Raw genomic sequence first — 17,179 nt, 5'->3', positions numbered from 1 at the left:
CATCGGTAAAACAGTTCAATCAAAATCCTGCAAAAAATCAGGAATCTCTGGCAGCGAAACAAACTGAAAAACACGTCTGCATCCAGATAACCTGCCTCCCATCCCGTTTCCCCACTCCAGCACCTTTTCATTTCACTAAAAGCTGTTGGGTAGAAGTTGGAGCTGCTCGGAGCCACTTGCAAAACTTTCCCAATGTTCAATGTTGGGATACAGATTTTACTCACATGTGGAAAGGAATCAATGTCAGACTGAACAAACACACCTGAATCGCACACACCTGACCCTCACACGCCTGACCCACACACACCTGACCCACACACACCTGAATCGCATACGCCTGAATCGCACACGCCTGACCCGCACACGCCTGACCCGCACACACCTGAATCGCACACGCCTGAATCGCACACACCTGACCCGCACACGCCTGACCCACACACGCCTGAATCGCACACGCCTGAATCGCACACGCCTGAATTGCACACGCCTGACCCACACACGCCTGAACCGTACACGCCTGACCCGCACACGCCTGAATCGCACACGCCTGAATCACACACGCCTGACCCACACACACCTCAATTGCACACGCCTGAATCGCACACACCTGACCCGCACACGTCTGAATCGCACACACCTGATCCGCACACGCCTGGCCCACACACACCTGACCTGCACATGCCTGACCCGCACACACCTGCCTCACACACGCCTGCCTCACGCACGCCTGACCCACGCACGCCTGACGCATGCACGCCTGATCCACGAATGCCTGACCCACACATGCCTGACACATACACTCCCAGTCTATGCATGAATGACACACACACACATACACATCTCTCACACACTGATCTACACACTAACACATACGGACCCATGGGGCCCAGACACGCAACACACATACTGGGATCCAGGCACTCAGGACTCAGACCCATGTGACCAGAATGTAAGACACAGATATGGGAGGCCCAGACACACATGGTGACACAGACACACAGAACTGAAACACACCCAAACCAGAGATACTGGAACAGGACATTGAAACGTGAGATTGAGACAGAAATACCTTGCACACACATGCACGTACACACACACAAACACACACACACACATACACACACTAAGAGGGAGGTTAGACGGGTGATGGAGAAGGGAAGTGCCCAGACTGAGGGTCTTGAGGTGTGTCTATTTTAACGCCAGGAGTGTAGTGAATAAGGTAGATGAGCTTAGGGCGTGGATTGCTGCTTGGGAATGTGATGTGGTGGCCATTACGGAGACTTGGATGTCTCAGGGACAGGACTGGGTACTTCAGGTGCCAGGATTCAGATGCTTCAGGAAGGACAGGGAGGATGGCAGAAGAGGTGGTGGAGTGGCACTGTTGATCAGGGACAGTGTCATGGCTGCAGAGAAAGAGGATGCCGTGGAGGGACTATCTACAGAGTCTCTGTGGGTGGAAGTTAGGAACAGTAAAGGGTCGAAAACTTTGCTGGGTGTATTCTATAGGCCGCCCAATAGTGACAGGGAAGTTGAAGTGCAGATAGGGAAACAGATTCTGGAGAGATGTAGTAATAACAGAGTTGTCGTGATGGGAGACTTCAATTTCCCAAACATCGTCTGGAATATCCCTAGGGTAAGGGGTTTGGATGGGGAGGAGTTTGTTAGGTGTGTTCAGGAAGGTTTCCTGACACAGTATGTGGATAAGCCTACGAGGGGAGAGGCTGTACTTGACCTGGTACTGGTGAATGAACCAGGGCAGGTGATGGATCTCTCGGTAGGAGAGCATCTTGGGGATGGCGATCATAATTCTATCTCCTTCACGATAGCATTGGAATGAGATAGGATCAGGCAGGCTAGGAAAGTGTTTGTTTGGAGTAAGGGGAAATACGAAGACATCAGGCAGGAAATTGGACGAGTAAACTGGAAGGAGGTGCTCTTGGGGAAAAGTACTGAAGGAAGGTGGTGGATTTTCAAGGAATGTTTGTCTGGAGCTCTGCACGACAACGTTCCGATGAGACAAGGAGGTTCTGGTAGGTTACAGGAACTGTGGTTCATGAAGGTTCTGATGAATTTAGTCAAAAAGAAAATAAAAGCTTACAAAAGGTTCAGAGAGCTAAGAGATGTTAAGGATCTAGAGGAGTATAAGGCTTGTCGGAAGGAGGTTAAAAAGGAAATTAGGAGAGCCAGAAGGGGTCATGAGAAGGCCTTGGCGGGTAAGATTAAGGAAAACCCCAAGACATTCTACAAATATGTGAAGAGCAAGAGGATAGAACATAGAACATTACAGCGCAGAACAGGCCCTTCGGCCCACGATGTTACGCCGACCAATTAAAAAAGCAATGACCCTCTAACCTAAACCAAACCCTTTCCATCCATAAACCTATTCACGGACCTCTTAAACGCCCCCAAACTAGGCGCATTTACAACTGCAGCAGGCAGGGCATTCCAATCCCTCACCACCCTCTGGGTAAAGAACCTACCCCGGACATCCGTCCTATAACTACCCCCCCTTAATTTAAAGCCATGCCCCCTCGTGCTAGCTTTCTCCATCTGAGGAAAAAGGCTATCACTGTCCACCCTATCTAAACCTCTAATCATCTTATATGTTTCAATAAGGTCCCCTCTTAGCCGCCTTCTTTCTAACGAAAACAACCTCAAATCCCTCAGTCTCTCCTCATAGGACCTCCCCTCCATACCAGGCAACATCCTGGTAAACCTCCTCTGCACCCTCTCCAAAGCCTCCACATCCTTCCTATAATGTGGGGACCAGAACTGCACACAGTACTCCAAGTGCGGCCGCACCAGAGTTGTGTACAGTTGCAACATGACGCTGCGACTCCTAAATTCAATCCCCCTACCAATAAACGCCAAGACACCGTATGCCTTCCTAACTACCTTATCTACTTGATTCCCAACTTTCAGGGATCTATGTACACATACACCTAGATCCCTCTGTTCATCAACACTACTCAGAGCCCTACCGTTAGCCCTATACTCCACACATCTGTTATTCCTACCAAAGTGAATTACCTCACACTTTTCCGCATTAAACTCCATCTGCCACCTCTCGGCCCAGCTCTGCAACTTGTCCAAGTCTCTCTGTAAACTATGATACCCCTCTTCACTATCTACCACACCTCCGACTTTGGTGTCATCAGCAAATTTACTGATCCACCCAACTATACCCTCATCCAGATCATTTATAAAAATTACAAACAGCAGTGGCCCCAAAACAGATCCCTGAGGCACACCACTCGTAACTGAACTCCATGACGAATACTTTCCATCAACCACCACCCTCTGTCTCCTATCTGCTAGCCAATTCCTGATCCAATTTCCTAGACTACCCTCAATCCCATACATCTGCATTTTCTGCAGAAGCCTACCATGGTGAACCTTATCAAACGCCTTACTAAAATCCATATATACCACGTCAACTGCCTCACCCCCATCCACCTCTTTGGTCACTTTCTCAAAAAACTCAATAAGGTTAGTAAGGCACGACCTACCCGCCACAAAACCATGCTGACTATCTCCAATCAATTCATTACTCTCCAAATAACTATAAATCCTATCCCTAATAATTTTTTCTAATACTTTACCCACAACAGAAGTAAGACTCACCGGTCTATAATTCCCGGGGAAGTCTCTGTTCCCCTTCTTAAACAATGGGACAACATTCGCTATCCTCCAATCTTCTGGTACTATACCAGAGACCAACGACGACCTGAAGATCAGAGCCAGAGGCTCTGCAATCGCCTCTCTTGCCTCCCAGAGAATCCTAGGGTAAATCCCATCCGGCCCAGGGGACTCATCTATTTTCAAACCCTCAAGAATATCTAGCACATCCTCCTTATCAACTGCAATACTATCCAGTTTACAACCCTGTAACCCAGTGTTCTCCACAGCTACATTTATGTCTCCCTGCGTGAATACCGAAGAGAAATATTGGTTCAATGCCTCTCCAATCTCTTCCGGTTCCACACATAACTTCCCATTGCTCTCTCTAACTGGCCCTAATCTTGCCCTAACCAATCTTCTGTTCTTAACATATCTATAGAACGCCTTAGGATTCTCCTTAATCCTATCAGCCAAAGTCTTCTCGTGTCCTCTTTTAGCTCTTCTTAACTCACTCTTTAACTCCCTCCTAGCCAATCTAAAGCTTTCCAGTGCACTACCTGAGCCCTCAAGCCTCATCCTGACATAAGCCTCCTTTTCCCTTTTAACCAGCGAATCAACTTTTTTAGTGCACCACGGTTCCCAAGCTCAACTATTTCCTCCTTGCCTGATAGGGACATACCTATCAAGGACTCGCAGTAGCTGCTCCTTGAAAAAACTCCACATTTCAGACGTTCCGAGACCCTGTAGTCTCCTAGTCCAACCTATGCTTCCTAATTCTCTCCTAATAGCCTCATAATTACCCTTCCCCCAGCTAAAACTACTGTCCCGAGGTTCCAGTCTATCCCTTTCCATCACTAAGGTGAACGTAACCGAATTGTGGTCACTATCACCAAAATGCACACCAACTTCCAAGTCTAACACCTGGTCTGGCTCATTTCCCAGCACCAAATCCAATATAGCCTCACCTCCAGTTGGCTTATCTACATACTGAGTCAAAAAACCTTCCTGCACGCTTTGTACAAAAACTGACCCCTCTAACGAGCTAGAGCTATAGCTATTCCAATCAATATTAGTAAAGTTAAAGTCCCCCATGACAATTACCCTATTACTTTCACTCCTAACCAGGATCGTCTCCGCAATCCTTTCCTCAACCTCTAGAACTTTTAGGAGGTCTATAAAAGACTCCCAACAGGGTGATCTCTCCTCTCCTATTTCTAATCTCCGCCCATACTACCTCAACAGACAAGTCCTCATCAAACTTCCTCTCTGACACCGTGATACAATCCTTGACTAATAATGCTACCCCACCCCTCCTTCTACCTCCTTCTCTACTCCGACTAAAGCATTTGAACCCCGGGACCTGCAGCATCCATTCCTGACCCTGCTCTATCCATGTCTCTGATCCACGCTGCAAGTTCATCCACTTTATTGCGAATACTCCTCGCATTAAAGTGTACGCATTTCAAACCCTGCTCCGCCCCACCCCCACTATGCCGTGCATTGCATTCCCCATCTATGTCCCTCTCACTTTCATCCCTGCTACTCAGGATCCCACCATTGGTGGGATAAGATGTGAAGGAATAGGACCAATCAAGTGTGACGGTGGGAAGGTTTGTATAGAACTGGTAGAAATAGCAGAGGTTCTTAATGAATACTTCACTTCAGTATTCACAGTTGAAAAGGATCTTGGTGGTTGTAGTGCAGACTTGCAGCAGATTGGAAAGCTTGAGTATGTGGACATTAAGAAAGAGGATGTGTTGGACCTTTTGAAAAGCATCAAGTTAGATAAGTCGCCGGGACCAGATGGGATCTACCCCAGGTTACTGAGGGAGGTGATTGCAGAGCCCCTGGTGATGATCTTTGCGTTGTCGATGGAGACGGGAGAGGTTCCGGAGGACTGGAGGATTGTGGATGTGGTTCCTATTTTCAAGAAAGGGAACAGGGATAGCCCGGGAAATTACCGACCGGTGAGTCTGACCTCAGTGGTTGGTAAGCTGATGGAGAGGATTCTGAGGGACAAGATTTATGAGCATTTAGAGAAGTTTAGAATGATCAGAAATAGTCAGCACGGCTTTGTCAAGGGCAGGTCGTGCCTTACGAGCCTGGTTGAGTTGTTTGAAAATGTGACTGAACACATTGACGAAGAAAGAGTGGTAGATGTGGTTTACACGGACTTCAGCAAGGCGTTTGATAAGGTCCCCCATGCAAGACTTCTTGAGAAGGTGAGAGGGCATGGGATCCAAGGGGCTTTGGCCTTGTGGATCCAGAACTGGCTTGCCTGCAGAAGGCAGAGAGTGGTTGTGGATGGGTCTTTTTCTGCATGGAGGTCAGTCACCAGTGGAGTGCCCCAGGGATCTGTTCTAGGACCCTTGCTGTTTGTCATTTTCATAAATGACCTGGATGAGGAAGTGGAGGGATGGGTCAGTAAGTTCGCCAATGATACAAAGGTTGGTGGTGTTGTGGATAGTCTGGAGGGATGTCAGAAGTTGCAGCGTGACATAGATAGGATGCAAGACTGGGTGGAGAAGTGGCAGATGGACTTTGGCAGGACCAATGGGATGAAGGAATATAATACTAAGGGTAAGACTCTTAGTAGTGTTGAAGAGCAGAAGGATCTTGGGGTCCGGGTCCACAGGACTCTTAAATCGGCCTCGCAGGTGGAGGATGTGGTCAAGAAGGCGTATGGTGTACTGGCCTTCATTAATCGAGGGATTGAGTTTAGGAGTCGGGAGGTAATGCTGCAACTTTATAAGGTCCTTGTCAGACCCCACTTGGAGTACTGTGCGCAGTTCTGGTCACCTCACTACAAGAAGGATGTGGAAGCTATTGAGAGGGTGCAGAGGAGATTTACAAGTATGTTGCCTGGATTGGGAGGCATGCCTTATGAAGATAGGTTGAGGGAGCTAGGTCTTTTCTCCTTAGAGACAGACGAAGGATGAGAGGCGACCTGATAGAGGTTTATAAGATGATGAGGAATAGATAGGGTGGATTACATAGAACATAGAACATTACAGCGCAGAACAGGCCCTTCGGCCCAAGATGTTGCGCCGACCAGTTAAAAAACAATGACCCACTAACCTAAACCAATCCCTTTCCATCCATAAACCTATCCACGGATCTCTTAAACGCCCCCAAACTAGGTGCATTTACAACTGCAGCAGGCAGGGCATTCCAATCCCTCACCACCCTCTGGGTAAAGAACCTACCCCGGACATCCGTCCTATAACTACCCCCGCTTAATTTAAAGCCATGCCCCCTCGTGCTAGCTTTCTCCATCCGAGGAAAAAGGCTATCACTATCCACCCTATCTAAACCTCTAATCATCTTATATGTTTCAATAAGGTCCCCTCTTAGCCACCTTCTTTCTAACGAAAACAACCCCAAATCCCTCAGTCTCTCCTCATAGGACCTCCCCTCCATACCAGGCAACATCCTGGTAAACCTCCTCTGCACCCTCTCCAAAGCCTCCACATCCTTCCTGTAATGTGGGGACCAGAACTGCACACAGTACTCCAAGTGCGGCCGCACTAGAGTTGTGTACAGTTGCAACATGACGCTGCGACTCCTAAATTCAATCCCCCTACCAATAAACGCCAAGACACCGTATGCCTTCTTAACAACCTTATCTACTTGATTCCCAACTTTCAGGGATCTATGTACACATACACCTAGATCCCTCTGTTCATCCACACTATTCAGAGTCCTCCCGTTAGCCCTATACTTTACACATCTGTTATTCCTACCAAAGTGAATTACCTCACACTTCTCCGCATTAAACTCCATCCGCCACCTCTCGGCCCAGCTCTGCAACGTGTCCAAGTCTCTCTGTAAACTATGACACCCTTCCTCACAATCTACCACACCTCCGACTTTGGTGTCATCAGCAAATTTACTAATCCACCCAACTATACCCTCATCCAGATCATTACTTACGTGGCGAAAAACTGCAGCAGGCGACGGTGCAGAGGGACCTCGGGGTCCTTGTGCATGAGTCGCAAAAACCCAGCCTGCAGGTGCAGCAGGTGGTCAGGAAGGCGAATGGGATGCTGGCCTTCATAGTGAGGGGGATTGAATATAAAAGTAGGGAGGTCTTGCTGCAGCTGTATAGGGCATTGGTGAGGCCGCAGCTGGAGTACTGTGTGCAGTTTTGGGCGCCGTACTTACGCAAGGATATTTTGGCCCTGGAGGGAGTGCAGAGGAGGTTTACTAGGCTGATACCGGAGTTGAGGGGATTGAGCTATGAGGAGAGGCTGAATAAACTAGGCTTGTACTCGTTAGAGTTTAGAAGAATGAGGGGAGATCTCATTGAGACGTATAAGATGATGAATGGGATGGATAGGATAGAGGTGGAGAGACTCTTCCCGCTCAGAAAGGATAGTAGGACTAGGGGGCACAGCCTCAAGATAAAGGGGGGGCGGTTTAGAACGGAGTTGAGGAGGAACTTCTTCACTCAAAGGGTGGTGAATCTCTGGAATTCTCTGCCCGTTGAAGTGGTGGAGGCTGCCTCGCTAAATATTTTTAAGACGCGGGTTGATGGGTTTTTGATAAGCGAGGGGATTAAGGGTTATGGGGAGAGGGCGGGAATGTGGAACTGAGACACGACAGATCAGCCATGATCTTATTGAATGGCGGGGCAGGCTCGAAGGGCTAGATGGCCTACTCCTGCTCCTATTTCTTATGTTCTTATGTTCTTATCATTAATAATTCTCAGAGGCTATTTCCCAGGGCTGAAATGACTGCCACAAGAGGACAGCCATTTGTGGCTGGGGAGTAGGTACAGAGGAGATAGAACTTAGAACATTCCAGCACAGTCCAGGCCCTTCGGCCCTCGATGTTGCGCCGACCAGTGGAACCAATCTAATGACCCTCTAACCTAAACTATTCCAATGTTATCCATATGCCTATCCACTGACCATTTGAATGCCCTTAAAGTTGGTGAGTCCACAACTGCTGCAGGCAGGGCATTCCACACCCTTACTACCCTCTGAGTAAAGAACCTACCTCTAACATCCGTCCTATAATTACCACCCCTTAATTTAAAGCTATGTCCCCTCGTGTTAGCCATCACCATCCGAGGTAAAAGGCTCTCACTGTCCACCCTATCCAATCCTTTGATCATCATGTGTGCCTCAATCAGGTCACCTCGTAACCTTCTTCTCTCCAATGAAAATAACCTCAAATCCCTCAGCCTTTCCTCATAAGACCTTCCCACCATACCAGGCAACATCCTGGTAAACCTCCTCTGCATCCTTTCCAATGCCTCCACATCTTTCTTATAATGCGGCGACCAGAACTGTACGCAATACTCCAAGTGCGGCCGCACCAGAGTTTTGTACAGTTGTAACATGACGTCACGGCTCCGAAATTCAATCCCTCTACCAATAAAAGCTAACACACCGTACGCCTTCTTAACAACCTTATCAACCTGGGTGCCAACTTTCAGAGATCTATGCACATGTACCCCGAGATCTCTCTGCTCGTCAACACTGCTAAGAGTCCTTCTAAGAGTTATAGATAGGTCTATAGATTGGTAGGTGTTGATGTGATCGACGCAACTCGTGGGCCGAAGGGCCTGTTTGTGCTGTAGTGTTCTATGTTCTATGTTCCATTAGCCCTATATTCTGTACTCCTGTTACTCTTTCCAAAGTGAATCACCTCACACATTTCCGTATTAAACTCCATCTGCCACCTCTTGGCCCAGCTCTGCAGCTTATCTAAGTCCCAAGATTAGCTGCAGATAAGCTGCAGAGCTGGGCCGAGAGGTGGCAGATGGAGTTTAATGCAGAAAAATGCAAGGTGATTCACTTTGGAAAGCGTAACAGGAAATCAGGGGTAAGTTTTTCACTCAGAGGGTGGTGAGTGAATGGAATCGGCTGCCGTCGGTGGTGGTGGAGGCGAACTCGCTGGGGTCTTTTAAAAGACTTCTGGATGAGTATATGGGGTTTAATGGGATTGGGGGTTATAGATCAGCCTAGTAGGTAGGGATATGATCGGTGCGACTTGTGGGCCGAAGGGCCTGTTTATGCTGTAGTTTTTCTATGTTCTATGATTCGAATCCTCTGCATACATCCTGTAATCCTCAACCACAAACCCCAACAAGATTGGAACACATCACGATTTGCACATTCGCCCGTCAAGTTGAGGAGCGAGTGTTTATTTACTCTGATCATTCCAGTTATATAAACAGCACAGCACAGTACAGGCCGTTCGGCCCTCAATGTTGTGCTGAGCTATGTCCAATCCCAAGATCAAGCTATCCCCCTCCCTATCATTCTGGAGTGCTCCGTGTGCCGTGTTACACTTGTGTCTGCAGCCAGTTCCTTGGGTGCAGTTTGGAGCGGATATTTCTCCAGTTAGCTCGCTCTGTGACGGGATGACAGACTGGTTTTCTGGGTGATTGAGTTGTGTTATAGTCACTCGAGTCGTCACTGGAGCTCATGCACAAGTCAACATCATCCACTAGCTGTACCTGGCATCTTAAAGTCGATAGTTTGGAATCTAAGGAAAATGTTCGCGATCGGGGAAGGGGTTTTTCCGCAGAAATCTCTGAGAAATCCTGGAGGTTCCAAGTCTCGGCTGTGCTGTTATCCATTGGCTGGTTTTGTATCCCGTCAGAGGAGGAACCTGGGCTGTTTGAAATAATGCTGCTATCAGATAAGGCAACAATATTTCTCCAGACTGTTTTCTGACTGTTTTCAAAGAGTACGTACCACGGAGGAAAGACAACTTCACCAAGTCCACTGCCAGTGGCCTGGACTTGGCCCAAAGAGTTCATATCATCAGGCGAGTCAATAACTGTCAAGAGAACAGAAAATAATCTTCAATTCAGCAGCAGAATAAAAGGCATATATTTTAAAGTTTTTTTACAGTTTTAAAGTTTATTTATTAGTCACAAGTAATAGAAACATAGAACAGTACAGCACAGTACAGGCCCTTCGGCCCTCAATGTTGTGTCTATCCCACTCCCTATGATTCTGGTGTGCTCCATGTGCTTATCCAATAACCGCTTTAAAGTTCCTAAAGTGTCCGACTCCACAATCACAGCAGGCAGTGCATTCCACACCCCAACCACTCTCTTCTTTAACTAATCTTACATTAACATGTCAATGGAGTTGAAATTCTCCCAGTTGCCACACTCTGGCGCCTGTTTGGGCCAATACACCCCAACCAGCACATCTTTCAGAGCTGGGAATAGGAGGAAACCGGAGCACCCAGAGGAAGCCCAAGCAAACACAGGGAGAACGCGCAAACTCCACACAGACAGTGACCCAAGCTGCGAATCGAAACTGGGTCCCTGGCGCTGTGAGACAGCAGTGTGAATCACTGTGTCACCGTGCTGCCCCGGGTCCCTGGCACTGTGAGACAGCAGTGCTAATCACTGTGTCACCGCGCTGCCCCGGGTCCCTGGCACTGTGAGACAGCAGTGCTAATCACTGTGTCACCGCGCTGCCCCGGGTCCCTGGCACTGTGAGACAGCAGTGTGAATCACTGTGTCACCGTGCTGCCCCGGGTCCCTGGCACTGTGAGACAGCAGTGTGAATCACTGTGTCACCGTGCTGCCCCGGGTCCCTGGCGCTGTGAGACAGCAGTGTGAATCACTGTGTCACCGTGCTGCCCCGGGTCCCTGGCACTGTGAGACAGCAGTGTGAATCACTGTGTCACCGTGCTGCCCCGGGACCCTGGCCCTGTGAGACAGCAGTGCTAATCACTGTGTCACCGTGCTGCCCCGGGTCCCTGGAACTGTGAGACAGCAGTGTGAATCACTGTGTCACCGTGCTGCCCCGGGTCCCTGGCACTGTGAGACAGCAGTGCTAATCACTGTGTCACCGTGCTGCCCCGGGTCCCTGGCACTGTGAGACAGCAGTGTGAATCACTGTGTCACCGTGCTGCCCCGGGTCCCTGGCACTGTGAGACAGCAGTGTGAATCACTGTGTCACCGTGCTGCCCTGGGTCCCTGGCACTGTGAGACAGCAGTGTGAATCACTGTGTCACCGTGCTGCCCCGGGTCCCTGGCACTGTGAGACAGCAGTGCTAATCACTGTGTCACCGTGCTGCCCCGAGTCCCTGGCACTGTGAGACAGCAGTGCTAATCACTGTGTCACCGTGCTGCCCCGGGTCCCTGGCACTGTGAGACAGCAGTGTGAATCACTGTGTCACCGTGCTGCCCCGGGTCCCTGGTACTGTGAGACAGCAGTGTGAATCACTGTGTCACCGTGCTGCCCCGGGTCCCTGGCACTGTGAGACAGCAGTGTGAATCACTGTGTCACCGTGCTGCCCCGGGTCCCTGGTACTGTGAGACAGCAGTGTGAATCACTGTGTCACCGTGCTGCCCCGGGTCCCTGGCACTGTGAGACAGCAGTGTGAATCACTGTGTCACCGTGCTGCCCCGGGTCCCTGGCACTGTGAGACAGCAGTGCTAATCACTGTGTCACCGTGCTGCCCCGGGTCCCTGGCACTGTGAGACAGCAGTGTGAATCACTGTGTCACCGTGCTGCCCCGGGTCCCTGGCACTGTGAGACAGCAGTGTGAATCACTGTGTCACCGTGCTGCCCCGGGTCCCTGGCACTGTGAGACAGCAGTGTGAATCACTGTGTCACCGTGCTGCCCTGGGTCCCTGGCGCTGTGAGACAGCAGTGTGAATCACTGTGTCACCGTGCTGCCCCGGGTCCCTGGCGCTGTGAGACAGCAGTGTGAATCACTGTGTCACCGTGCTGCCCCGGGTCCCTGGCACTGTGAGACAGCAGTGTGAATCACTGTGTCACCGTGCTGCCCCGGGTCCCTGGCACTGTGAGACAGCAGTGTGAATCACTGTGTCACCGTGCTGCCCCGGGTCCCTGGCACTGTGAGACAGCAGTGTGAATCACTGTGTCACCGTGCTGCCCCGGGTCCCTGGCACTGTGAGACAGCAGTGTGAATCACTGTGTCACCGTGCTGCCCCGGGTCCCTGGCACTGTGAGACAGCAGTGCTAATCACTGTGTCACCGTGCTGCCCCGGGTCCCTGGCACTGTGAGACAGCAGTGCTAATCACTGTGTCACCGTGCTGCCCCGGGTCCCTGGCACTGTGAGACAGCAGTGCTAATCACTGTGTCACCGTGCTGCCCCGGGTCCCTGGCACTGTGAGACAGCAGTGTGAATCACTGAGTCACCGTGCTGCCCCGGGTCCCTGGCACTGTGAGACAGCAGTGTGAATCACAGTGTCACCGTGCTGCCCCGGGTCCCTGGCACTGTGAGACAGCAGTGTGAATCACAGTGTCACCGTGCTGCCCCGGGTCCCTGGCACTGTGAGACAGCAGTGTGAATCACTGTGTCACCGTGCTGCCCCGGGTCCCTGGCACTGTGAGACAGCAGTGTGAATCACAGTGTCACCGTGCTGCCCCGGGTCCCTGGCGCTGTGAGACAGCAGCGCTAATCACTGTGTCACCGTGCTGCCCCGGGTCCATGACACTGTGAGACAGTAGTATGAATCACTGTGTCACCGTGCTGCCCCGGGTCCCTGGCACTGTGAGACAGCAGTGCTAATCACTGTGTCACCGTGCTGCCCCGGGTCCCTGGCACTGTGAGACAGCAGTGTGAATCACTGTGTCACCGTGCTGCCCCGGGTCCCTGGCACTGTGAGACAGCAGTGTGAATCACTGTGTCACCGTCCTGCCCCGGGTCCCTGGCACTGTGAGACAGCAGTGTGAATCACTGTGTCACCGTGCTGCCCCGGGTCCCTGGCACTGTGAGACAGCAGTGTGAATCACTGTGTCACCGTGCTGCCCCGGGTCCCTGGCACTGTGAGACAGCAGTGTGAATCACTGTGTCAACGTGCTGCCCCGGGTCCCTGGCACTGTGAGGCAGCAGTGCTAATCACTGTGTCACCGTGCTGCCCCGGGTCCCTGGCACTGTGAGACAGCAGTGCTAATCACTGTGTCACCGTGCTGCCCCGGGTCCCTGGCACTGTGAGACAGCAGTGTGAATCACTGTGTCACCGTGCTGCCCCGGGTCCCTGGCACTGTGAGACAGCAGTGTGAATCACTGTGTCACCGTGCTGCCCCGGGTCCCTGGCGCTGTGAGACAGCAGTGTGAATCACTGTGTCACCGTGCTGCCCCGGGTCCCTGGCACTGTGAGACAGCAGTGTGAATCACTGTGTCACCGTGCTGCCCCGGGTCCCTGGCACTGTGAGACAGCAGTGTGAATCACTGTGTCACCGTGCTGCCCCGGGTCCCTGGCACTGTGAGACAGCAGTGTGAATCACTGTGTCACCGTGCTGCCCCGGGTCCCTGGCACTGTGAGACAGCAGTGTGAATCACTGTGTCACCGTGCTGCCCCGGGTCCCTGGCACTGTGAGACAGCAGTGCTAATCACTGTGTCACCGTGCTGCCCCGGGTCCCTGGCACTGTGAGACAGTAGTGTGAATCACTGTGTCACCGTGCTGCCCCGGGTCCCTGGCACTGTGAGACAGCAGTGCTAATCACTGTGTCACCGTGCTGCCCCGGGTCCCTGGCACTGTGAGACAGCAGTGTGAATCACTGTGTCACCGTGCTGCCCCGGGTCCCTGGCACTGTGAGACAGCAGTGTGAATCACTGTGTCACCGTGCTGCCCCGGGTCCCTGGCACTGTGAGACAGCAGTGTGAATCACTGTGTCACCGTGCTGCCCCGGGTCCCTGGCACTGTGAGACAGCAGTGTGAATCACTGTGTCACCGTGCTGCCCCGGGTTCCTGGCACTGTCAGACAGCAGTGTGAATCACTGTGTCACCGTGCTGCCCCGGGTCCCTGGCACTGTGAGACAGCAGTGCTAATCACTGTGTCACCGTGCTGCCCCGGGTCCCTGGCGCTGTGAGACAGCAGTGTGAATCACTGTGTCACCGTGCTGCCCCGGGTCCCTGGCACTGTGAGACAGCAGTGTGAATCACTGTCTCACCGTGCTGCCCCGGGTCCCTGGCACTGTGAGACAGCAGTGTGAATCACTGTGTCACCGTGCTGCCCCGGGTCCCTGGCACTGTGAGACAGCAGTGTGAATCACTGTGTCACCGTGCTGCCCCGGGTCCCTGGCACTGTGAGACAGCAGTGCTAATCACTGTGTCACCGTGCTGCCCCGGGTCCCTGGCACTGTGAGACGGCAGTGTGAATCACTTTGTCACCGTGCTGCCCCGGGTCCCTGGCACTGTAAGACAGCAGTGCTAATCACTGTGTCACCGTGCTGCCCCGGGTCCCTGGCACTGTGAGACAGCAGTGCTAATCACTGTGTCACCGTGCTGCCCCGGGTCCCTGGCGCTGTGAGACAGCAGTGTGAATCACTGTGTCACCGTGCTGCCCCGGGTCCCTGGCGCTGTGAGACAGCAGTGTGAATCACTGTGTCACCGTGCTGCCCCGGGTCCCTGGCGCTGTGAGACAGCAGTGTGAATCACTGTGTCACCGTGCTGCCCCGGGTCCCTGGCGCTGTGAGACAGCAGTGTGAATCACTGTGTCACCGTGCTGCCCCGGGTCCCTGGCGCTGTGAGACAGCAGTGTGAATCACTGTGTCACCGTGCTGCCCCGGGTCCCTGGCGCTGTGAGACAGCAGTGTGAATCACTGTGTCACCGTGCTGCCCCGGGTCCCTGGCGCTGTGAGACAGCAGTGTGAATCACTGTGTCACCGTGCTGCCCCGGGTCCCTGGCGCTGTGAGACAGCAGTGTGAATCACTGTGTCACCGTGCTGCCCCGGGTCCCTGGCGCTGTGAGACAGCAGTGTGAATCACTGTGTCACCGTGCTGCCGCGGGTCCCTGGCGCTGTGAGACAGCAGTGTGAATCACTGTGTCACCGTGCTGCCCCGGGTCCCTGGCGCTGTGAGACAGCAGTGTGAATCACTGTGTCACCGTGCTGCCCCGGGTCCCTGGCACTGTGAGACAGCAGTGTGAATCACTGTGTCACCGTGCTGCCCCGGGTCCCTGGCACTGTGAGACAGCAGTGTGAATCACTGTGTCACCGTGCTGCCCCGGGCCCCTGGCGCTGTGAGACAGCAGTGTGAATCACTGTGTCACCGTGCTGCCCCGGGTCCCTGGCACTGTGAGACAGCAGTGTGAATCACTGTGTCACCGTGCTGCCCCGGGTCCATGGCGCTGTGAGACAGCAGTGTGAATCACTGTGTCACCGTGCTGCCCCGGGTCTCTGGCACTGTGAGACAGCAGTGTGAATCACTGTGTCACCATGCTGCCCCGGGTCCATGGCGCTGTGAGACAGCAGTGTGAATCACTGTGTCACCGTGCTGCCCCGGGTCCCTGGCGCTGTGAGACAGCAGTGCTAATCACTGTGTCACCGTGCTGCCCCGGGTCCCTGGCACTGTGAGACAGCAGTGCTAATCACTGTGTCACCGTGCTGCCCCGGGTCCCTGGCACTGTGAGACAGCAGTGCTAATCACTGTGTCACCGTGCTGCCCCGGGTCCCTGGCACTGTGAGACAGCAGTGTGAATCACTGTGTCACCGTGCTGCCCCGGGTCCCTGGCACTGTGAGACAGCAGCGCTAATCACTATGTCACCGTGCTGCCCCGAGTCCCTTGCACTGTGAGACAGCAGTGTGAATCACTGTGTCACCGTGCTGCCCCGGGTCCCTGGCACTGTGAGACAGCAGTGCTAATCACTGTGTCACCGTGCTGCCCTGGGTCCCTGGCACTGTGAGACAGCAGTGCTAATCACTGTGTCACCGTGCTGCCCCGGGTCCCTGGCACTGTGAGACAGCAGTGTGAATCACTGTGTCACCATGCTGCCCCGGGTCCCTGGCACTGTGAGACAGCAGTGTGAATCACTGTGTCACCGTGCTGCCCCGGGTCCCTGGCACTGTGAGACAGCAGTGCTAATCACTGTGTCACCGTGCTGCCCCGGGTCCCTGGCACTGTGAGACAGCAGTGTGAATCACTGTGTCACCGTGCTGCCCCGGGTCCCTGGCACTGTGAGACAGCAGTGCTAATCACTGTGTCACCGTGCTGCCCCGGGTCCCTGGCACTGTGAGACAGCAGTGTGAATCACTGTGTCACCGTGCTGCCCCGGGTCCCTGGCACTGTGAGACAGCAGTGTGAATCACTGTGTCACCGTGCTGCCCCGGGTCCCTGGCACTGTGAGACAGCAGTGCTAATCACTGTGTCACCGTGCTGCCCCGGGTCCCTGGCACTGTGACACAGCAGTGCTAATCACTGTGTCACCGTGCTGACCCGGGTCCCTGGCACTGTGAGACAGCAGTGTGAATCACTGTCTCACCGTGCTGCCCCGGGTCCCTGGCACTGTGAGACAGCAGTGTGAATCACTGTGTCACCGTGCTGCCCCGGGTCCCTGGCACTGTGAGACAGCAGTGCTAATCACTGTGTCACCGTGCTGCCCCGGGTCCCTGGCACTGTGAGACGGCAGTGTGAATCACTGTGTCACCGTGCTGCCCCGGGTCCCTGGCACTGTAAGACAGCAGTCCTAATCACTGTGTCACCGTGCTGCCCCGGGTCCCTGGCACTGTGAGACAGCAGTGCTAATCACTGTGTCACCGTGCTGCCCCGGGTCCCTGGCACTGTGAGACAGCAGTGCTAATCACTGTGTCACCGTGCTGCCCC

At 53.0% G+C, this 17,179-nt stretch overlaps 1 protein-coding gene across 1 annotated transcript in view; it reads right to left on the bottom strand.

Annotated features, from left to right (window-relative positions):
* Positions 1–9,504: 9,504 nt before the first annotated feature.
* The window catches only part of rtknb (rhotekin b), a 177,418-nt gene continuing 169,743 nt past the window's right edge, over positions 9,505–17,179 (bottom strand). Inside the window, exon 12 of the mRNA XM_080183009.1 lies at positions 9,505–10,416. Within this exon, the coding sequence (XP_080039135.1) occupies positions 9,917–10,416 (500 nt within the window). The 3' untranslated portion in view covers positions 9,505–9,916. The remainder of the gene's footprint in view (positions 10,417–17,179) is intronic.

Source organism: Carcharhinus amblyrhynchos, unplaced genomic scaffold (genome assembly GCF_965287045.1).
Source record: "Carcharhinus amblyrhynchos unplaced genomic scaffold, sCarAmb.v2.hapA chromosome_115, whole genome shotgun sequence".
In the NCBI taxonomy this organism is placed as follows: Eukaryota; Metazoa; Chordata; class Chondrichthyes; order Carcharhiniformes; family Carcharhinidae; genus Carcharhinus; species Carcharhinus amblyrhynchos.
Note: the sequence above shows the minus strand (reverse complement) of the source record. Positions and strands in the feature narration are given on the sequence as shown.